The sequence below is a fragment of the Argiope bruennichi genome, chromosome 7 (genome assembly GCF_947563725.1).
Source record: "Argiope bruennichi chromosome 7, qqArgBrue1.1, whole genome shotgun sequence".
In the NCBI taxonomy this organism is placed as follows: Eukaryota; Metazoa; Arthropoda; class Arachnida; order Araneae; family Araneidae; genus Argiope; species Argiope bruennichi.
This window is the reverse complement of record NC_079157.1, coordinates 71,582,400-71,607,135: the sequence shown is the minus strand read 5'-3', so window position 1 is coordinate 71,607,135 and position 24,736 is coordinate 71,582,400. Positions and strand designations below refer to the sequence as shown.

The 24,736-nt window shown below is 29.4% G+C and overlaps 1 protein-coding gene across 4 annotated transcripts in view; it reads right to left on the bottom strand.

Moving 5' to 3' along the window:
- Positions 1 to 24,736, bottom strand: part of LOC129976065 (homeobox protein onecut-like) — a 303,229-nt gene that overhangs the window by 199,150 nt on the left and 79,343 nt on the right. For 2 of the 4 annotated variants that reach the window (XM_056089429.1, XM_056089431.1), the window contains exon 2: positions 1,871 to 1,924. The exons of the other annotated variants lie outside the window; for them this stretch is intronic. In XM_056089429.1, the coding sequence (XP_055945404.1) occupies positions 1,871 to 1,924 (54 nt within the window). The remainder of the gene's footprint in view (positions 1 to 1,870; positions 1,925 to 24,736) is intronic. 4 annotated transcript variants of the gene reach the window in all.

Below are 24,736 nucleotides of genomic sequence, written 5' to 3'. Positions count from 1 at the left end.
TCCATTTGATAAAAAGAGGGGTGGAATAAGAAAGAACGAACGAAAGAAAGAAATTAAACTGTTATTCTTCTAAGTTAAAAATCATTGAAGGAATGTCCGTTGTTAGTGGATTAATGAATGCTACAGATATTTAATTTTTATCCATTATTTTACATAAAAAATTAGGGCAATCGAATTTATATTGATAAATTCGATAATTTATCAATATAAATAAACCACAGCAATTTAGGGAAAAAAAGATATTTGTTCGAAAACCTGATTAGATTATTGTATTGCAAAGATATTGCAGAAAGGTGTATCTTAAACAAATAAAGATAAATTTTAACTTATCAACCATTTAGATAGTTAATTTTGCATATATATATTAAAAATTAAATAAATTAGTTATCTGCATTTGTATAAGTTTCCTAAACGCTAATAAAAAGGTTATAGATAAATCGGATATTCGGTGCACTGGCTTACTTACTTTCATTACTGATAAGAAATGAGCATTTTTTTTTTTTTTTGTTAAAGTAAATTAAGAATTGAAATTTTTTATGAAACTAAACTCAATGCAAAAAAAAATCCTCATACAACTATGAAAATTAAAAAATATATATTTTTAATAAAATCGTATAATTTCATAGAAAATATATTTATGTCTTAAAAACACAAGTTTCCGAAAATTTATAATTTAAAAAGCGCATTTCTATTATTTTAAACTTTTTAGGCAAAAAAGAATAAAATGTCAAACAACTTCCGTTTTATTCTTTAGTCCGTTTTATTTTTTTCATATTGTTATGATTTTAATATATTGCTTCCCTGCACAACTAGTTTCATTGTTAGGAAGGAAAGTAAATGTGAAATTTGCGATAGCTTTAATGGATGCTGAATGAATGCTAAGTCAATAATGCCTAGTCTTGGCGACAAATTTGGCGAGTTTAGTAACAAAAACGATTCCTGAAACACTCGCATTTTGATATCGCCATAAGGACTTGAGTTCCTAGGTTTATCTAGAATATTCGATGCCCTACCACAGGGAATATAAAATCTCGAACAAAATCAGTAGTAACAGGAGTCGGGAACAATAGTATTCGAAAGAAGTCTCTCTTTTGGAATGCTGATTTACAGCGTATTTTTTCTAAGTGCTTTGTGGTATTGCTTTCTGCAAGTCTTATTTTTGTGTACACTCCAGCTATGTTATGCAACGGTAATTTCTTTTAGAATAACCGTTAACCTTTAATAAGCTTATTGACTGTTATGTACGAATTTTTCCGCAACCATATGTTTAAGACAATATGTTATTAATGCGCTAATGGCTGTTTTAAAATTTGGAACGAATAAAATCTAAGTAATAAAATTGAATAATTACTTTAACCTTTATTTACTGAATTATTTTAGCATCAATTTTTCAGTTTTATTTTTGCTTTACTGAATAAATTTTGATGTCGATTAATCCAAGAAAAGAGGAAAGAGATTTTTTACAATTAGTTTTAAGATTTATTTACTGAATTTAAAATTATTAATTACTGGTTTTAGTCTATATCTATAGCTTCAAACCTACGTTCTCCGCTTTCTTTTGAATACAATCAGAAAAAATTGTCATAATACGAAAATATTTAAACGGCACATTTAAATACCGCTAATGCATAAAGGGTTAAATACCTCGATAATACCTTCATATAACATAAAGCTTAAAAGATTACGCTGTAGTAAATTAAAAGAAAAAAATTATTATTCTCATAAATTTGATCAAATTATTTACATACATTTTATATTCAACAGCCTTTTACAGTTCACACATAAATGAAATAATATAGTTTTCATTATTTACTTATAAAAATACATGACTAATATTTTTTAATCAATTTTTAAAATCGAATTTTCTTACTTTCTAAGTAATCTTCACAATAAGGCTTTGATTGAGGATGCAACAGTTCCTTACCTGAAAAGTAAAGTTTTTTATTAAGATTCATAAAAGCATAATATTGGTTTAGTGAGAAACTTCAATTGTTTCTATGAAATATTTCCAATACTTTCCAAAATATTAGCATGACATAATTTTTTTAAAAAAATCATGTATTTGATTATCAAACGAAACAATAATAAATATTTTGTATTTTTAAAAAGATCTTATTAATTTTTGAATAAAATAAATAAACATGATTTACAAGATTTCTTCATTATTTACTGAATAATCATTGCCAGGATAAAATAGTAACTTAAAGGAAAATCAAAATATGTTAGACTGATTTATTTTCAAGGTTAAATTTTATATTAAGAAATGATTTTGCTTTTTAAGTTTATTTATACAGATGTCTTTCCTGAAAAAACATAATTGTACACCAAATACAAACATTTTTTTATGATTAAATATCATAAGTATATTCAACTTCCGCTTTGAAGTTTCGGCAATGCAGGGCAGTGAAGTAGTTAGAACAACATAAGAATGACTCGTGTTCTGGGTTCTCGGTTCGAGTTGCTCATTTGCCTTTATTTTTTAACCCTTTCTAGGGCCGTGGGAAGTATGCTTCCTATCAAATTTATCAACCTTTGTATGAAATTTTGTAGGTTGGCATAAATTCTGACAAATTTTTTTAGGAAAACAGAAACTTAGATGCTTCAGTTCTTTATCTCAATCAAAATGATGTGTCTTGATTTGTTACTTAATTATTAATTAATCAAATTAATTAATGAATCAAATTAAATGTATCTAATAAGCTAAATGAATCTCTTTTCTTATTCTAATTTCAAGCCTAAAAATATTTTAGCATAATATGACTAGAAAAAAAAATGGCCCTTTAAAGGGTTAATTATGTATTTATATTTAATATTTTTGCTTTTTAAATTTATCTATATAGGTGTTTTTCCTGAAAATTAAGTGATTTTACACAAATATAAGCATTTTTTTATAACTAAATATTAGAGCCTTTTTCTATCTTCTCTCAAGCTGATAATGTCATATAGCGGCCATTTCGGTCCCGATTTCATCATGGTAGAACTGAGTGAAAGTTCAAAAACATAAATAATGATAGATAAATTGTAAATTGACTACTGTAATATAGCAGATTGTTTCGAATAACAATTTAAACTAAATGTATTCACGATTTTTTTATTTAATTGATTAATTATATGTAGGTAAGATTTAAAAATATTCTTCTGTAGTCAGTATGTGATTTGCATCTAAATATTTTCTAAAAAAAACAAAAAAAAAACACGATTTTACAACAACAACAACAACAAAAACCGCCGAGCGAAGCTTGATTTTTCGGATTTTAATTATTTATCGTAGATCTCATAGGTTTTAATTAAACTAAATTACTTATTCTAGTGACTGATTTTGAGAGAGATTAACATTCGCTCGAAATTTTGTTCATTTTATCATCAATTGTCTGACGTCTTTAAAAAATCGAAGAAATAATGAAAATCCACTCTAATTATTGCCCAATAGCTAATAAAAAGTACGTCCAGCTGGAAAATACTTGAAGTGATTTACAGAAATATATTTCATGTTACATGAGCTAATAAATGCACTGATTAAAAAATCACAGTCTTAATTAGTCAAGTCTCATAATCAAAACTTATAATATAATAGGACTGGGGGATTCCAGACCTATTATATTCTAAGATTGAGGGACTAGATTAATATATATTACTATAATAATTTTAGACGAGTTCATTGGTCACTTGGAGGGAGATCTGCCAATCAACAGGCGGTCTTGCTGGAGACTGTCGTTGATGAGCCAAAAATAATAAATGTTATTCTTTCCGTTATTAAAAGCTTTTTTTTTCTATTGGAAATATGTGTCTGTCTCTAAAGCATTAACAATTATTTATTGGTTTGCAATCAAAGTTGAGATCCTTTTTTTTATAAAATTTGATAACAAATATCTTTAAAATTCATTATGGAATTGTTTTTATTTATAACTTTATTTAATATTTAAATTAGATGTTAAAAATTAGATTTATGAAAAAGCTATAGTTCTTTAAATCGAAGTATTTCTTCCAAATTAGAATTAACCTGTGGTGAATAGCATATAAGCCAGTTAACAACTACGCTGCACGAGCAATTGCTTTTGCATAATGGTTTAGTTACTGGACTGCAAACCACAAGGTCCCATCTTCTATCCTCGGCGCATCATCGCACACCACCAAATTGGTGACCCAGACGTGATTTGAACATCCAACCTTCTCCACTCGGATGGTGCCTCTCACTCACCATTCAAGACGGTGCATCATTTTGACATTTTATTTATTCATTTTTGATTATTAAAAACTCCTGCAGAATGGAAAAATGACGTAGATCAATTTTTCAGGAAAATTCAGCTTAAAACAATTATATATATTTGCACAATGAACAAGCCCTTGTGTTAGGTGAAGAATTATGCATCGAATTAATACTTTTTCGAGTGCAAAGAGTTAAAATATTCTGAAAATCGTATTCATTTCATTCAAGAAAAGTAATTCTTTGTATCTAGAATTATTCTTATTTTATGAATCTCGAGAGTCAATTTAAATATTCAAAACTGAGATTCTGGTCAACCTGTGTCGCTTCTGCTCAACTCAATCTAACAGACAAACAGTGGCAAAAGCCGAGAGGGTTGTGGGTGGAAAAAAAACTCTTTTTGAAGCAATTCTAGTAGTAATAAAAAGTCCCTAGATATTATCGCCTCATAAAAAGAAGGCAATTTCCACTCAGGTGAATCCTAAGGAGAATTTTGTTGAACTTAAATTCTTTGGCGAGCAGGGGTGGAGGGACAGGTCGGCTGAAACTCCAATCAATGCCACAAGAGAAGAGACGCGGGTACATCAAGACCCAGGCGACCAAGTGTGAAATTGTGCCAACGCACCTGGGGACCCTATAGGGTACACCCCGCTTGGAGATAAGGCACCCCCCACGTAATGGTAAAAGGCAGTTCACTTTTATTATTAACCTCCTTTATTTTTTTTTTTTTTCTTCTTTCACTTATTTCTTCAAAACTTGTTGGGATTCAGTCCCAAGAGACCGGGTTTTCTTTAGTAAATAATTTTAGTCTACAAGGCCCCAGTATATAGATAGGCTAGCTGCATAACGTTTTTTTATTATTTATTTAATAATTTCGCCAGCAACTTGTTGTATTTTTTAATGTATTTTTGGTACACTCTAAAACTCATTTTCCAGATTTTTATCTTGTTGTACATGTAGAAGTACGAACTGCTAGTATTATGCCGTTTATAAGGGGTATTTTTTTATTTATTTGATTATTTTCTAGTTCTTTTTTGAGAAGCGTTTTTCTTTTTAAGAGAAGTGGGTTTCATGCTCGGTAGACTCTACTCGCAAGGTTACTTTCTTTCGCTCAGATGATCACGGAGAAGGCAGAGAAGTTGCTCTTTTGTGAGAGGTTTCTGGGGTAGGGATGGTCGGGAGTGAGATTTTAGAGGAAATTTTCTGAATTGCAAAGGCATGTCTTTATTTAATCAGAAGAGTGAATTTTAAGTATCAGACTGAATTACATAGAGATGTAACTCTTGGAAAATACTTATAATGAAATCGAATTGATATAAAGAGTGAAACAAAGAATGAAGTGAGTCAAACAATGAAAAATCATGATTGCAAAATTAGATAGCTAAAATGAAACATTATAACAAATAAATATATTAGAAATTTAATAACGTGGCTTTATAAAAAACTTGAATTAAATGTTTGGAATTCAGCCGATTTGTTTACAATGGTTGATTCACATGCAAGTCCAATTATATTATTTTTATATTCTTAGGGCGAAATCATTTCTGGCAGATAATTAAAAAATACTGATAAATAATTAAGCATCTCAGGTATCCATAAATAAAATTAAATTTCCAAAATAAAATGTGTCGCATAATTTAAAAGTTAAAAAAATGGGATATGTCAAGGGTTTATTAAATTGATTGCAATTATTAAATACACATTTCTACATTAAATCATCGTGATGTAAAATTTGTTGAAATATGTAAACTAAGGTATTCTTAATATATTCAGTATTCATAAATTATATGAAATTAACACTCATATACAATTAAATAAAATCGTAATTTTTCGTTAAAATATTGTGATGTATACGATAGTTAAATTTAAATTATTGTGGTTTCATGCGCTGATCAAAATTTTCTCTCCTTTTTTGATTTTTAAAAGGCGAGGTATTTATATGCATTTATTCAATCCACAATTTTGTTACTTTAAGAAAATTCGATCTGTTAAAGTTTATACAGATCGAATTAGAAATTATTTCTTCAGTCCCGAAAAATGAAGGTTTTCTTTTCGCATAATTTTAAGGAATTAATTTTTTAAAGATAATCGATAATTGTTCACGATTTTTCTTGTTATACATTCCTAATAAAGAATATGAGGCATTATTTAATAACATTTCTGCTATTAAAGAGCCATTATCTTCATACTCCTGCTCTACTATTAATGTTTTAAAAAGGTAACAAAACTGAAATCAAACTGATATTAGTTTTATAAACGACGAAACGAAGAAACTGATTTTAAAATTATAAACAACGGGCGATGAACGCGTTATATTTTGTTCAACTGATAAAAGTTAGTACTTTAAGGAATTTTCTCTCTCTCTCTCTCTCTTACACACACACACACACACACACACACACACACACAAAGGTTTTAAGCTTATATCTTTTATTTAATCTAACCTGACATTTACTTTGAATATCTGATGAGACAACAAAAAAAGGCACTATTTTGAGGCGTCAGAAAAAAATTGTCATTTATATAACTTAATTATTTCTTTATCTTTTTCTGGTGAAACTATTTTTTTTCTTCTGTTATTAAAATACGAAACTTCTATTACTTTTCGATGTAAAAGCCTTTGAGTTTTACATAATAGTTACTGCTATTTTGGTATGTAACATAGCTATTTTATGAAACTTAAATCATGGGATTTTTTTAGAAAAGGGTAACATTATTTTCTTCGGACTTTTATGCTTTAAAACGGAATAATTCAACTATTAAAAACATAAACAAACGATATTATTGTGAGAGATTTTTAAAAACATTTTCACATATTTATAAGAAATGAAGTCCAGTATTAACACTTTTAAGGCTCATGCTCTGTGAAATATAATTTATTAATGCCATAAACAACTGTATTTAAATTTTCAACAAAATTTTTCGAACCTTTTTTGCCATATTAGAATGCATGCTTTATTACTACAATATTTTTGAATGTCTTGAAATGACTATCGATAACTTATCTAATATTTTGCTGTGTAAGAGACATATATTTTATGACTGATTAATTAGTTCATCAGTTTCTTCGTTCTTCTATAAATGGCATAATATTCTCATTTAAACTTTTAACACTATCATTGTGCTATGTTAAGATTCATTTTGATCGAAAATTCGATTTTAATAAATAACATAAATAATCATTTTCGAATTTTTAAAACAAATATATTAAGGATTTACTAACTGTTTAACTCGATTCCTTTCTTAACAACTTATTACAACTATTATTGACCATGCAGTAAGAAAAGAAATTGCAGCTTTCATCACTGGATGACATTGCCGAAACATTTCCGTCTCTGCATCCCCGTCAGTTCCTTAAAGAGATGCGACTTAACCCGCGTGCTTAACCTCTTAATCTCGGAGAATTAACGATGTCTTTCATTCCCGATTCTCCAGCGACTGCCGGCAAAAAGAACACTACCAGGCAAGGAGGGAGACGTTGAGGGGATGGTGCACCCGGGGTGGAGGAAAGAGAAGGAGGGTCGAGCTCCGAGGGGAAGCGGCGAAGCGTGTGACATCCTAGACTCTGTTGTCGCTGTCCATCAAATTGACGTCGCACTTTTAACTTGGAAGTTCCCGCTCCTTTTCTTCCCGCTTCTTTTGCCTTTTGTTTTTAGTGTTGTCCCGTCCTCTCCTTCTCCTTCGGCAATTGCCCCTCTTTTCTCTCTCTCGATGACGACTTTGGGGGGGTTTTCATTTTTGCCTCTCTCAAAACTCTTTTCCAGGAGAAACAAATGCGACGGAATCGTTGTCGAAGGGCCCGGAAGCCACCGGAAACAAGCGGTGGGGATTGTTTCCAGGGTTTGCTGGGAGGAAGTTTTCCTGAACCAGGAGAACTACTTCCATTTCTCAAGTTCGAAAGGATGTCTGCTTTGGAAAGATGGGGGCCTTTAACATCACGTGAAGAGGGTAGGTCTTTCGTATGTTTGTTTCTTAGATTCTATGCATTTTGAAGCTGAATGAAAATATATTTGAATAAAGTTCAAAGACCTAATTTTGAATTATATTCAAATAATAGGAATGACGCCACCGTTTATCGAAATTACACGAAGTATTAACACAAGATTTAACCCTTCACTGCTAGGGAAATTTACAGATGCTTAATTTTACCACAGTTTACTACAGGATAACTCATAAATGGCAGTGAATGGGTTAAAGACAAGTTTAGTTTGGCCAAGTGACAATGCAAAGGGAATTTTCACTGAAATAAGGCTACTACCGGCGATTGTCTGAATTATGGCAGAAAAGTATATAAATAACTAAAAGAAAAGATCTTATACTGAAACCAAATCATATTTATGAAAAAGAATAAATTTTGGGAATGAGAACGTCAAAGGCAGCTATGATACATTTTTGAGACTGTATCACAGATGATTTTTAAAAATTATATTTTCAACAACAGTGAAAAGCTAATTTTTAAAAATATATTTTTCTACTTATTTATTGATTAATTATGATCTAATGATTTTTAAAAATTTGCTTTTCTACTTAAGCTACGGGAATAAAGTATTATTCCACTTTAGAAAAAATATAGCAGAAAATATTTGATTTCAAATATGTAAAAATCCTTAAATTCATTGATATTATTAAATATATATATATATATATATATATATAGCATGGGTTTAAAATAAATCCTTACTTTAAAGTTTATTCATGCAAACATTGGCATATCATTGTGCTATTAATTCATTTCAAGGATCACTGGGAATCCTGTTATTCGAAAAGTGGTTAAGTAGTCAGGATGGCCTGCATATAAATCTGATTTCTTTTTATATTACTTAGCATTTTCTGTGAAAATTTTCACATGAACTTCTAATAAAGTTAGTCAATATACTTGAATGACTAAAAATTGGTGAAGAATGTTAATTTTTATATAAAATCTTAGGACTTGAGCTTATGTGATTTTTTAATATTAAATTAAGGTTGTATTATTCCGCTGAATAATGTAAAACTTGTTCCATTGAAAAATATCAGTGAAATAAATCCCCATAATTAACGTAACACGAATGCCAATCATTTAATCTATCAATTTATCTCGTATAATTATTATAATATATTAATCGATTCAATATTGATTGGCTCCATTCATTTCATATTTGTTAATATTTTGAATATCTAATGTCTTTATTTACTCATGCAATTTAAAGTTATTCAAACGTTTGAAACAGGTTGGAAAATATTAGCTTAATGGATATCGCCAAAAGATGTGAAATGTAGTTGGCGATGTAATATAAAGTTTTCTAATTACTTTGGTTCTGGAAGTACTGATAAACACAGCAATGCCAAAACAAAAACAAAATAAAAGAATACAAAAACTTTCAGAAGGTTTGTCATTCAGTTATTGCCAGCGGTATTAATTTTTCATTCTTCAGTCTGGTGAGTATTTAATTCAACCATTGGTATTTTCAGATTCGCGGCAAATGCTTGATTTATTCATTATTTTAAGTATTTCTAAAATTTTAAGCCCATTTAATAAGAAAATATCAACAAAGATATAATAATGATTTAACATTCCTGAAGAGCACTTTAAAGGAAAAAATTGTAATCCTTTTTTTTTTCTAAACATTTATAATGTTTTTATTTCAATGTTACATATTTTATTCATTTTGATATATTTCAATATTATTCAACGATGTTTCTTTCTAATTTCTCTTTCATATCGTCTCTCATATTGCAAAAGACTATATTTGGAATTATATTTAATTGAAATCCCCTTTTCGATATTACTTCATATTTTTAACGGATGTTTAATCGGCAGTGTTATATTGAATTTTGGGATTGATTTGTGACTTGTCATCCATTGCGACATAAAAAGCATAACAACCGGTTGGTTTCTAATTTAATATGCGATATTTTGCGCTGTGAGTGGTAAAATACATGGATTATCACTTTGATCTTGATTTAAATTGATCGCCAACAATATAATAAGAATGTTTTCTAATTAAAAACGGTCATTCAATTGAAGAAGTAATAACAGTAGCACTAATTAGTAGTAGCACAGTAGGTGGATATTTAAATAATATCCAATCCATTTGGATTTTTATAACCTCGCATTTTCTGATACAAAAATTATATATAATTCCTTAGAAATAATGAATTTAATTTCGTAACTTATCCGTCATGAAGCACGAGGAAAGAGCTGTGTTTGCTTCTTAATGAATTCTGAGCTAAAAAAAAAGAGGATTTATTGCTCCCTGATTCCTGAGGATTTATTGCTCCCTGATTTCTATCTCTGATTGATCTTAATTCTGTCAGTGATAAAGACTAAATGACAGTATTATTACCACAATGTCATTTAATTATAAGTTAATTTTATGTTATTATTTATTCTCTATGAGGGCTGAATTTTTTATTTCTGCGTAGCAGGGTGATTTTTCCTGCTTCCTTTATTTCCTGAGTTCTTAGCAGGAAATAATTAAGGATGACTACAAATATATAAAGAAGAAAATTCTTATTAAACTTTATTAAATAAAAATTCTTATTATTGTACTTTATAAATATGCTTCCAAAATTTAAAGTTCAATAAAATTCTAAAAGTCGATGAAGTTCGATCTTTTTCAGTATCTATGGAAATCGATTTGTATATCTTAAATGCGTTTTATTTTTAAAAAAATTTTTTAAAGCCTAAAAACTTTACGTAAAAAGTATCTGTGGAAAAAGAAAAGAAAAAATTATAACCCGTTTTTCATTATCAAAGCAGTAAAATTTTCATTATTCAGTGATTCAAAACTACCATATTAAAAGACAATTTTGCATTTATTATTATCTACATTTTGAAAAGAATAATAAAATTCAAAGTACAACTTCCCAGATACCAATCCGATATCGTCTTTTTTTTAAATAAAAGTTTATGATTTCTGGATATGTTATCAATGTTTATCTGCTTCCTCTGCCCTCCATTTTTTGAGAGAAAACTCTGTAATTCTCTGTAAGGAAAAAAATCATGATCAAGTTCCCAAGCCATAATCGTTGCATTGTTTTTGCCAATTTTTATTTCAGATGAAGCCTCATGATTCCTGCCCCCCCCCCCCGGATACGGTCAGCGGTCACCTATTCGTTGCCATTCTCTATTTTTGAGAGAAATCGGAAAAACAACAACAACAAAAATTAGTATTTCAGTGCACATTGTCAATAAAGAAAGTCCATGAAAATTTTCCAGTCACAACCACTGTATCAATTTCACCAATTTTTTTTAATAACATTTAGATACGACATCAATGCTCGCTCCAACTTCCATTAGTGAGAGATATCACAAAATAAAATCTGAACTCAATCCTCAGTCTAAAACTTTGGACTGACTTCGCCAATTAATTTCGCCACTTTGTTTGAATATCGCTATTAACCAATAATAAAGCTCTCTAACACGAAAAACTGAAATTTTATATTTTTCTTTGCAAATAGATGTAGTTCCACAAAGATGAATGACATTATTTTCTTAATTATTTTTATATGGTGGGCGGCTAGCTGGTCACTGAAAACTGCAAGTTAATTTTAATATCGTTGATAAATATTTAATTTCCTTTTATTAAATAGTGAATATTTATCTTATAAGATAAATGTTCTTATTCATATTGAAATATTTTGTATCAGTGAATCATTATTTTTGATTGAGATAAACAGCTTTTTTTCAATCAAATCATTTGATTAATGAAAGAAAAAACTTTTCTTTGAATTACATTCCTACGTTCAGATAAGACTCTTCTAAATAATTTCGTATTCCCTAGAAACCAAATACTGCAAGAGAAGTCTTATTAAAAATATTATAAATCATTTTGTATTATAAAAGCAAGAGTGGTCTCTCCGAAATGTCTCACATACTGTCCAGTAAATGTACTTTTTGTATTATTTGCCATAAACGATCAATAATTACAAAACAGCCTGTTAGAAACCAATCTTGAATGATTTCTAGTGGCAATTAATCCCTGGGATGCATTTAATACGTAAATATAAAAATATGCGTATTTTGAACTATTTTTTCCAAAAAATTAAAACCAAAATTTGACACAAAACTACAATGTATACTCATAAAATCGTATGTCAAATTTCATATATCTAAGTTATTTTGTTTTTCAGTTATCGCGTTTACAATTTTCTGAAAACGGACTTGATTCAAAACTACCTTGACGGATTTGATTCTAAATTCGGTATATATCTACAATTTAGCGCTATATCTGTGTGCCGAATTTTATTTATTTATTTTGTATTTATCATGTTAACTTATACTTGGCGGGTCAGACAAATTTTCTCTGAATAGATTTCCTTCAAAATTTGACGGCAATCTACAAATTTGATGCAAAAACCATTCAACTAATTTCATTCATTGTCTAGCTCAAAGCATTTTTGAATTATCTTATTCTCCCACAGAGAGAAAGAGAGAGAGAGAGAGAGAGAGAGATTTCCGATCATGTGTTTTTCGGATTCGCGGAAGTCTGAAACATGGATATTCGTGAGTTTTTCGACGATTACGATGCCTTATAAAATAAAAAGTAAAAAGAAAAAAAAATAGATTCAAGTTTTTTATGCTAATCAGAATCAAGAAACATTTACTTCATCAACTACTATTAGTAAAAATGTTTTTCTTTCATTTACGTTCATGAGATAAAACGTAATAAAACTGCTTCAAATTAGATTGAAGATGAAACAAAAATATCTATACATAAATATAAAATGAATAGAAATCAACCAGAAGGTATATGGTAGATAAATTACTAATGTTATATCCTGCATTTAATATATCATTGTAGAGTTGCATAGAATTTTCCTTTTACCCCAAATTTACTAGCTTACTCAATGCAGAAAGGGGAGGAGAAAAAAAGATCCCGAAAAGTTTTAAACACTTGCGTGTTTTCTCTTGTCATCGCCTTCTCTGGTTTTGCACACAATTCAAATTCTCGTTTCGCATTCAGCATCAATATATTAACACAAAAACCTTAAACTTGCTCACAGACTTGCGTGACGCACAGAATTTTAAACTCTTTCTCCCTCGCTTCTTCTACCTTTGCCCCCATCCAACTGAAAAGTAAATTAACAAAGACTAATTTTTCCGGTCAAGGCAAGGAGTAAGGTGCCGAAGAAGGAGGGGGGTAAAAAAATGGCGCCGAAGGAGGAAAAGATTTATTACATTGATAACTTTGGGGCCGGCTTTCTGAAAGAATTTAATTAACCGTCGCGAAGGAAGTGTTTAATTATGCAACGTTTCGAAGACTACAATTACTTCTGTCTGGGTGACCAACGTGATGATTTTTCCCGTCCATTTTTTTTCTCTCGGTAATTAAAACTCATTAACTTGGGGGTGGAAGATCGGCAATGAAATTACTTCTGCTCATTTCATCGCCTACGAAAACAACTGCTACCACGATGCTGCATGTTTAAACTCTGCGATCATAACTTGCCGTGTTGTGCCGGGTTTTTTGTGTGTGTTTGCGTTGTAATGAATTCATGTACTTTTAATTTTTCAGTCGTGGGAGGAAAATGTTTACACAAATTAGTTTTTGGATTCTTCGCCTAATTTTGATTTTTTTTGTCGACTATTTTAATGGTAAGTGACATGTGTAAACCTATTATTTCTTATAAAAGACGATCATATTTTTGTTTAAGCTTATGTAAATAAACAAGTAACGAAATTTCACTAAATCTAAAGCTAAAAATATAATTTTGAATTCTGTTGATTTTTTTTATAAAGGTAAAATAATTAATGCAGAATCGTCGTTCCTTCATTTCCAATCAAGGAATATTTCTTAATAGTATACTTTTCAGACGCGAATGGTTGTAACTCCATTTGCTTTTATAAAAAGTAAAAAAAAAAAAAAAAAGACTTGCGATCAGAATTTATTAAAAAAAATTGAAAAAAAATCAATTATAATTAATAATGGCAATAAAATTTTTCGTGTAAATAATTGTCCTCTTTCACGCTTTTTTTCCCTTCAGGAACTACAAACTCTTTTAAACAAAAATCTAATATATAAAATTCTCGTGTCACAGTTTTCGTTGCCATACTCCTCCGTAACGGCTTGACCGATTTTGATGAAATTTTTTGTGCTTATCCGGTATCTATGAGAATCGGCCAACATCTATTTTTCATCCCCCTAAATGTTAGGGGTAGTCCATTATTAATTAAAAACTAACTTTCCCGCCAAAAAAATCTTTCATTTTTCCCAACGCCAACTTTTCCGCCAAAAAAATCTTCCATTTTCCCCATCGCCAAATAAGTAAGGCATCAGTTGTTTTTTTCTCCCAACAGTAATTAGGCTAGGGTTAACATTTTTCGACGGATTATTTCAAACGATTCTGTTTATTTTCTTAATGTTTTATGCATTTAAAATTAAACATTGTTAATTAATCCATGTTTCACATTCATTCTGAAGTACTTTTGAATTAAAATAACACAGAATAAAGGAAATTAAAAATGTCTAATCTGCATAGCGTTACCCCAACTGGCGTAGAAAAATTTACGCATTTGCGTTGACGTAACTGGCGAAGAAAATCCACGCATGCGCATTGTTCTGATTGTTGGCATGACAACCAACGGACGATTTAAATTATTTTTAGGTTAGTTGCATGCTTTTGTAAGTAAAATGTATTTATGTTAGTTATATATTTTTTGTATATGCTTATAGTTTTAAGTACATCGTTTTTTAAGTAGATTTTTTTAAACCTGTTTTCGACCGATTATTTTAAACGATTCATTTTATTTTCTTAGTGTTTGATGCATTTAAAATTAAACATTGTTAATGAATCGATCTGTTCATGATGAATCTGAGAAATTTTTGTTGACAAATTCTTGAGATATTACATAAATTAAGAAAGATATTCTTTAGTGACCATAAAGTTTAAACGCGCAGTGACTCTATTATCAGTAATCATATTATTAAAAAAAATGCTTTGTTTCAGTAAAAAATATTATATTAATTGCAGATTAATCATTTACACTGTAATTTAAAGCATAATTTCTACGAAGGGTAACAGAAAATTAGAGAGATATATATCACGCAATAACTGAAGGCCTTTATAATATTATGAGTGAATTATATGACTATCAAAATTTGAAGTTTTAAAATATTTTGCTGAAGAATCTATTAAAGTTGGAATTGCGTAAAATGTTTAATGGTACGACCGAAGTTTTATCCCCTGCTTGGCGAAATTTTTAAAAATCGCAAACAACGGCCTTGCGAAATGTTCAAAAGCAAAGAAGCAGATGTTCAATTATAGTGCATAATAAAGATTGCCAGCTTTGGTGCGTTATCGCAACTTGGCGAAGAAGGGGGTTAAACTCCGGTTAAACCTATTTAATTATTAAAATTTAAACGAACATTAAGATTGGCGAACCGGCTGGTCGCCAAAGGCGGCTAGTAAATAAATATAAATTTAAACAAAAAATAATGAATAATTTTGATGCCTCAACTTCGTGACACATTTTCATAACGAATTTGGCAGCTATAAATGTATTCATTCTGTACGGTGCTCACACGTATGAGACTGGCTTTCATTTTAAACATTCGAATCTATTTATCTAAAAAAACTAACAAAAATCATTTGTTAATTTTTTTAAAATCACTTTAGTTTCAATTAAAGGCTTTACTCCGTATCTTTTTTGCATAAAAAGTTATGTACTATTCGTCATAAAATTTGTTCAACTGCAAGATGCTACAACTGAATATCATAACTGAAAGACCATAACAATATTACAACCAATGCTATAACAATAATAACGACAACTGCTTTTTAAAACCATAAACAAATCGTAGTAATTTATTAATTTATCGTTTCTGACTAATAATTGTATTCTAATTTAACTGATAGCTGATGAAAGTGCGAAACTACCTTGTCCAGCCATCGTGGAATGCAATTCTAAGAGGCGAGGAACTTAACTTTGACATTAGTTAGGTTTAAACAGAGTATTCAGTTTACAGTACTGATTTAGTGCACTTTTTTTACTTCATCTCGAAAATATTAATATAGAATTTACAGTAATCTCCCTTATAAATAAATAAAACTCTTCGCAGCATATCATACGCCTTATTCGCAGTACTACAAATTTATTAATTCAAATATTAACTGAAAATATAATTTCCTTCTCCACAAATTCCTATAATATATGTGGGAAGATTGAGCTATATCTGACTCGAGAATTCAATTACCGCTGGTACACTGCCTCTTCTTCAAGAATTACTAGGCAAGACGAATAACAAATTCTTTAGTAAAAACATCAAGAGTAAAAAAGCAGTCGATATTTATGAGAAAAATATTGGTTACAACAAGAAAATGTCGTATGAGAGCAGCTTTCGAATCATGATCATCACATAGGCAGATTAAATTAAAATGATTTAAAGGCATCTGTTTGAACAACCTGGGATCAGCAAAACTGTAGAAAACACTACGAGTGGACTTTTTACGAGTCGAACTATGACAAAAAAATTCCGAAACAATCTTTGAGATGCTGATGAATGATGGAAAGCTTTTAAACTGGATTTCAGTGCGTTTCCTCGGTACTTATATGAAGACACGTTCTTAAATGGCTGCCACAGAAGGTTATGCTCCGAATTGTGCATAAATAAAAATAGCACTCATATGATTTTCCACAATGTTGCCATAATCTTTTAATGAAATTATGAGGAAAAAATACAATAGACTTTCATAAAACGTAACTAAAAGTTGTGCTGTGAATAAATATATTTATTTATATAAATATATTTATTTAATTTATTTATTTTATTTTATATTATATTATTTATTTATTTATTTTATAATAAATATATTTATTCACAGCACAACTTTTAGTTACGTTTTATGAAAGTCTACTGTATTTTTTCCACATAATTTCATTAAAAGATTATGGCAACATTGTGGAAAATCATATGAGTGCTATTTTTATTTATGCACAATTCCGAGCATAATAACCTTCTGTCCGAGCAACAATAACCTTATTTCCTATAAGTTTTTTTATACATTTTTTTTATTTCTACCTTAAAGTTGGATGAAGTAAAAAATCAAAATAAAGCCACTTTCTTATTTTTCTGCTTTCAATTAAATTTTTTCCCTGTACAAAGAATGTCGGTTGTTGAAAGTTCACACCACATACGTTTGGAAAATTAGCTTTAAAAAAAAGTGCGTGCGCATCAAGGAAAAAGTTTCGAAAAATTTCCTCTCCCCAGTCGACAATGGCTTTTGTAGGATGAGCATCCTCAATCCTCTTTTTTCCCCCTCTCCTGGCCTGGCAAAGGGGGTGGACGGTGAAAAAAAAAAGAAGGGAGAACGAACGAGGAGAATAAATCTCCGCTGCTGAGTGGGTGCCTGTCCCTCCAATTGTCCGGTGACAAATGTTCGTCCATTCGGAGGATCCGGCTACTTTGTGCCGAGTCAGGTGATGCCTCGCTATATAGTCTTGAATCAGAATCCGGGCGGCGGTTAATGTGAAGTGGGTCCGGCAGATTACTCGCAGGAAGGAAATAGAAAAGGATCTCCTTGACCGGCAACGTTGTAAATTTAGTCTTTCATTTCTGACAGAGAAACGTAATTTCTGCATTCTTCGGAAAAAGTGGTACGAAAATTAAATTCTAATGACTGGCCAGTCTGGAAATTTTGTGATACAACAAGCAGTTTACGTGACAGAAAACAAGAAAACCAAAAAATCTTTTATTCGATTCTGTTGCTGTTTTTATTTTCTCATATACATATTGCATAGACAAAGTATAATAATCATCAAAAAGTTTGAGATCGAAATTTTAACGAATTTCCCGAGTTCGAAAAGCACATTTTTGGGAAATGTCTATCTGTTTGTGACAAAGATAACTCACAAAAGATTTGAAATATGAGGATAAAAGTTGGTTTATGGTCTTTACATGAAATTTGAGGATTTCTATCAAATTTTGAGCAAAATCCATTCAAAGAAAGTCAGTCTGTCAGGCTGTTCGAATATAAGTTAACACGATAACTATAAAACGAAGAGAGCTAGATATGTTGCTGTTGTTTCATAGGGCACTTGCCACGGACAAGTCCGCTGTTACGAAGACAGTGATTTAAGCCGGTGGGGGAGCGCCTCTTGTTTTTTTAGTAGCGCCAATTAGGCCCAAGAGTACAACTTTGCTACTCACGCAACACACATTCGCTTGCACAACTCCTTTTTACAGGAGGGCACATTCACACATCTCACAGATAGAACAACAGAAAAACAATCATGCCCAAACCGGGACTCGAACCCAGGACGCCCAGATCACGGGGAAGACGCGCTACCCGTATGCCAGGACGCCGGCTGAGCTAGATATGTAAAATTATGTGTGCAATTTTAACATCTATTGTGTAGACATCTGTCAAATTTTGAGCTAAATCCAATGATACATTGATCATGAGTTATTGATCTGTACTTTCAGAAACATGTAAACGCGATAATACAAATGCGCAATGACTTAAATATATCAAATTTTAAATGGGATTTTGTAACTGCAAGTGCATTGTTATGCCAAATCTTTGTTTCAATCGATTGAGAAAAATGTGCCTAAAACACAAATTCGATTTTCGGATTCTATTAATCGCACTCCAAGAACTAATCGCCAAATAACTCACCAAGGATGACACCATAGTTTTAGTAAAAATGCTAAATTCCCGCCAAAAATTAATATTTAGTAATTATTGTATGTCATAAAGCGTTCTCTGGCATGATAAATTCATGAGAAAGCATACGAGAAAGTTTTTGGAAGACCATTCCTCCTGGTTTCTTTTGTTATTGTTACTATTCAGTTGAGAAACTTTTGTGTTTTTTAGAATTCATATGATAGCTTATTAAAATAACAAGATCATTTCCATTAATCGAAATTCGAAAGAGATTTATTGAACAGTGGAATAAAATAGAGTTAGTAAATGAATCTCTTCCATCTTATAACCTATCATCTAAATAGTACATTTTTGTAAGAACTACTTTAATATGATTTTTATGTCTGCAGATTGCTCTTGTGATAAATAAATAGTAACTATTTGATACTTAAAAAATATCGAGCTAAGCATTGTTAAATTACCTTGGCAGTTGCAAATCCGATAAGAAATAAAAATATCATGTATGAATAAAATCCTGTTAACAAATGTTCATCATATTACTTACTAATCAATCCTGGCGATCATATAGCTTACTGGAGTTATGGGTTATATTTACTTAATTCCAGTCAAATCGTTTAGTTAAAACTTCATTTTTGAGCTAAATACCCAATGCTTTAGTTTTTTATCTCTATGCTTTAGTTTTTTAAGATTCCGTCAAATCGTTAAAAAATGAAACTGTGGTAGTTTAAATATCTTTCATATGTTCTATAAATATTGAATATGAACATTTCTAATGGAGACCAATCCCATGACGTCATATTGCAAAGAGAAAGAAGAGAAAGAATCCGATGCATATGTCTTCAACTTTCGTGGTATTGTAATTTCACTTTCTAATTCGTCTTTCAAACTACACAAATTTTAAAAAAATTCTTTTTCGTTAGCTTTTAACAATAGAAGAAAATTATGCTATTCAATAATTGATGAAACAATGATAACGATTTTAATTTAAAGGCAATGTAATATATAGTTGGAAATTAGATTAAAAAACTTTTTTTAAATTGTCGAAGTTTAGAAATTTTTTTCACGAATATTAAATTAACATCATTAAAAAATATTTTTAAAATGTTAATATGTTATAAAAATAATTTTTGTGCAGTGATGTTTTCGAAAGTTATGGTGGAAAACCTTAAAGTTTCTGTTAATTTTAAATTAATTAAATTTTTTTATTAAAATTTCAAACACATTGTTCCCAGATACACATTGCTACCTTCCAATATGAATAAAAGTATTACGTTTGGTAACTGTAAATCAATTTGTTTGACCTGTAGAAGGCCAAAACATACAAACAAACTTTATTATTATTAGAAATAAAATGGTCATTATATATTTATTTATTTAACCCTTTAAAGGGCTATTTTTTTCTAGTCGTATTATGTTTAAATATTTTTAGGCTTCAAATTAGAATAAGAAAAGGGATTCGTTTAGCTTATTAGATAAATTTAATTAATTTGGTTAATTAATAATTCAGTAACAAATCAAGACACGTCATTTTGTGTGAGATAAAGAACTGAAGCATTTTAGTTTCTTTCTTTCTAAAAAAAATTTGTCAGAACTTATGCCAACCTACATAATTTCATACAAAGATTGATAAATTTGGTGGGAAGCATACTTCCCACGGCCTTAGAAAGGGTTAAGTATATCTCTATTCCTTAGTTATAAAAACTCATATATGTATATTTATTTAAATAACAAACTATGTATGGAGTAAGAGAAAAAAAGAAATCTAGATTTTCACATGTAAATAAACTTTAATTGAGGTTAAAAGAAATTGGCACATATTTCAAATACGATGAAATGTCTTAACATATGTATTCAAGCCCTTACAAAAACACTTAAATACAAAAGCAGAATCTTATTTGATCATATTACAAACATGCGCAACATTTTGTTCCTTTAAAAAAAACGATATATTTCCAAAAGGGCACATCAATACGTCAAGGCATATGTATTCCAGCAACATAGTATTGCGTGTGTCATTGCAAATAGATGTAAATAAAATTTTGATTCGGCGATAAACTGCAACTTCAAAAAGCTCAAAATCCTACAAACAAATCAATGCCCGCACGGTTAAATATTTATCACATGGCTCCAAAAATACGTGCACACGGTAAACGTATTGGTTTGTCCAACATTACTCTTGGTTACTTCATATCGGCGCTATCGGTATTCAATACTCGGGTATCGGTATCCAATACGGCTACTGGAGACCTTTTTTTCCATGCCAATGCGGAACTAACCTTCACGTGGAGTATGCCTTCTACGTCAGGAAAACTGACTGTAAAAATACGAGCAACTTTAGAGACTGTTTACAGACCGACCGAGATTTTTTTCCAGGTAGAGACGTACTGATGAAAAGTTACTTCGTGATTATATTTACATGAAAGGTAAGGTAGTCGTTGAGAGCGAAAAAAATTAAATAAAATAAAAACTCGCTTGCCGAATTTCTTCTCTAGTACGTCAAATAAGATTTTGGAAATGTTTCTTGAATTTTTCTCAGTTATGATTGGTTTGTAAAATCGTATATGTTACCTGATATTAATAATTCTCTCTAATAGAATAAGTTCCTGTTCATGTAATATACATCAAATGAGAATGTTAATTAGCTTATGGATGGATATTACTGTGTATTTTAAAAGAAAATGAATTTTAAGATAAATTGAATTTTTAGAATGAAACATCGTAGTATGAAAATATAATATGTTTGATACGTCAATCTTTTTTATTTAAGTTTTAAAATTTACTTTGAATTATATAGCACCGATAATGTGTTCACAAAAGAAAAATACCGAATACCCGTCGGAAAGCGCGTTCAATAAAATAAGCAATAAAGGATGTAGCAAAATATACTTACATTATTTATTCATTCATCAAAATTACAGAAATCTCACAGAAATAAAACTGATATCACTTAAGAACTTATTTTTTGTTTAATTTTAAAGCGGTGTAAAATTATTCTGTTCAACAATATGTTCAAAATTTATAGAAGGAAAATACTACTTAATTTTTAATTAAAAGTTTGAAAGCTTCTTGTTTAGTTTGCTTTTGCTGCCCTAAAAGCGATTGCGTAGCAAATTTTATTTTAAGTCCAATAATCAGCCCTGTAGAACGTTTCGAACGATTTAAGTGGTATAAAAGACACAATTTACAGTTAAATGCCAGCGTAAATATTCTAAAAGAATAAATTTATTAATTGTCTCAAAAGAACATAGTATAGTCTAAAACATTAGGCATAGATATTAGATGTCATATACAGTTAAGTTTCGTCGTGTAATTGTGATGTCTCGTATATTGACTCATAAGATTTGGTTCAACTTAATTCAGTTCTAAAACTGTAGATCACAAATCCCTAGTGAGTCGAAGTCAATTTTTGGTAAGACGTAAAAAAATCGCGAAACTTCCCATAATTTTTAAAAATGTGTTGTGGGCTTGAAATATTTATCAAATCATATATTACTAATATTTTATGCAAAATTTTATTTATTAATTGTCATTTTTTTCTTCGCAAAATTTCTTTTTTGATAAATAAAACCTTTTCCAGAAACTAAGTGTAATGGAAAATTCGAGGTGCCAAGACTGAAGAAGGTCATTTATAGATTTGGTTTCTAAAAAGTAAGTCGCGATGTTTAAAAGTTAGGAAATTCCTGATCTAGACTGTAGGTTCTGTAACAAGCCTCTTTGGTATATGCACTTAGGGAAATTCATTTTTCAAAAATCATATAAGTTGATAAAAAGGTGCAATAGAAATTCAAAAATTAAGTTCAGATCTCTGAAATTTTAATAAAAAGATTTTTGATTTAATTAAATTTATTAAAAATAAGAATTAAATAAGATAAAAATTTTAAATTAAATTAGATATAAAAATATTTGAAAACATTTGAAAAAACAAACTGTAAAACTTAATAGAAATATGTAAATTTTACACTGCGCTTTAGAAAAATGTCGAAATAAATTGATTGGCATTCAGACTTTTCTTTAAAGAATTTTTTGTTCCGTTATTGTTTTAGTTGAATAGAAAATTAGCTTTTAATGTAAATTTCCCTTAAATTATTAAATTGAAATTTCCTTAATTTATTTCCATTATAAATTTCTTCAATTTATTTTTCTTTCTTATTTATATTATAAATTTCTTTGTTCCAGTCTTATTGAAACTTTATCTTTAATCGATGGCTCTATTTATTATATTTCTAAAACCAACACATAAAAGTAAAACTTGTATGTGCAATTCTTTGCTTTTATTCTTTCTTACTTTCTTTTTTATTTATTTACTTTTCAGTCACCTTAAATTGGATCAGTTGTCTTTTCTAAATACACGAAGAATTCATTTTTTATTAAATCAAACAGTAAGCCTTTTACATTTTTAACTTTTTTTCCTCCAGTTTTTTTTTTTTTTTTATGTTTCATTTATATGAAGTATAGAAAAACTATTGTAATTTTCAAAATTATTCAAATTTGAACTTATGTTTAGAATATGACCATGTTTCAGACCATCTTGAGCTCGAAAAACACATTTCCTTTTTTTTTTTTTTTTTTTTTTTTTTTGCATCATTTTTATCTATTTATGAACATAATAAATAAAAAATGCTTTCAGTTGGAAGAATGAAATTTGGTAAATGGGTTTTAGACCAAATTTATAGGTTTCTATAAAATTTTGAAGAAAATCTATTCAAAGGAAGTCTGTCTGTCTGGCTGTTCGATTACAAGGGAACTTGATAACTTCAAAACGTAAAGATCTAGAAAAATAAAATCTGATGCACAAATTTAGCATCTAAAATGTGGATTATTACCAGAATTAGAAATAAATTTATCAAAGAGTTGGCAGTCTATCGGTCTGTAATCTCGAAATGAAATGCAATATGTGATCTTGTGACAACAACTATGATTCTGTGATAATTTTGATTCTAATCGATTGTAAATAAAGGGGTCAAATCTTACATATTCGCATGATAGATTCTGCGAAAATGCTAGATTCACGACTTAGATACACATTTCGTAATTTTATTCGTCAAAACATTCTCCATATTAATTATGGTCCAATCAAAATCAAAACCAATAATCAAAAAAAGCTTTAGGCAGAATACCCCCGCTGATTATTGATCACAATTTCCCATCAACGGATTTAGCTCTTATAGTAAGTATGTTTGTATTAGTACAAAAGATTTTTTTTACGGTATTGACTTACGCTATTTATACAGTTACTTACATTGTATAAAACAGTGATTCACAACCTTTTTATTTTTATTTATTTTTTATTTATTTATTTATTTTTTATTTATTTATTTATTTATTTTCGCGCAGCACACTTTTAACGATTTAAACATTTGGCGGCACACAAAGAAAAAGATGTTTAAAAGTTGTTTACTTACCTATATAATACTGAGTAAAATAGTTTATAATTATAATTTTGAATGTAAAATAAAATAATATAATATGTACTACATAAACAATAGCACGTTTATTAAGGAATTAATTACAAGGTAGTAATAAGAATACTTTTAATAAGAAATTTGAACTTCATGTTTTTTGATAATTTCGTTTATATTTGGTCGTAAAAATGGCAATGCTACTCTCATATCGTCTTCTACATTTAACAGTCTCGATCTCTTTTTTTTTTTTTTTTTTCGTTTTTATGTTGGCTAATACTGAAAATCCGAATTCACACAAATAAGATGTAGAAAACTGCAATGATATTTTTAAAGCTTTTTTGGCTATCGTGGGATAATGAATTGATTCTTCCGAATATTTTAAAATTAAATCTCGAATATTAGAAAGTGAAATTAGTTCATCCTCTTCATTCAAAGTTAATTAACCCTTTAAAAGGCCATTTTTTTCTAGTCATATTATGTTAAAATATTTTTAGGCTTGAATAAGAAAAGGGTTTCATTTAGCTTATTAGATAAATTTAAT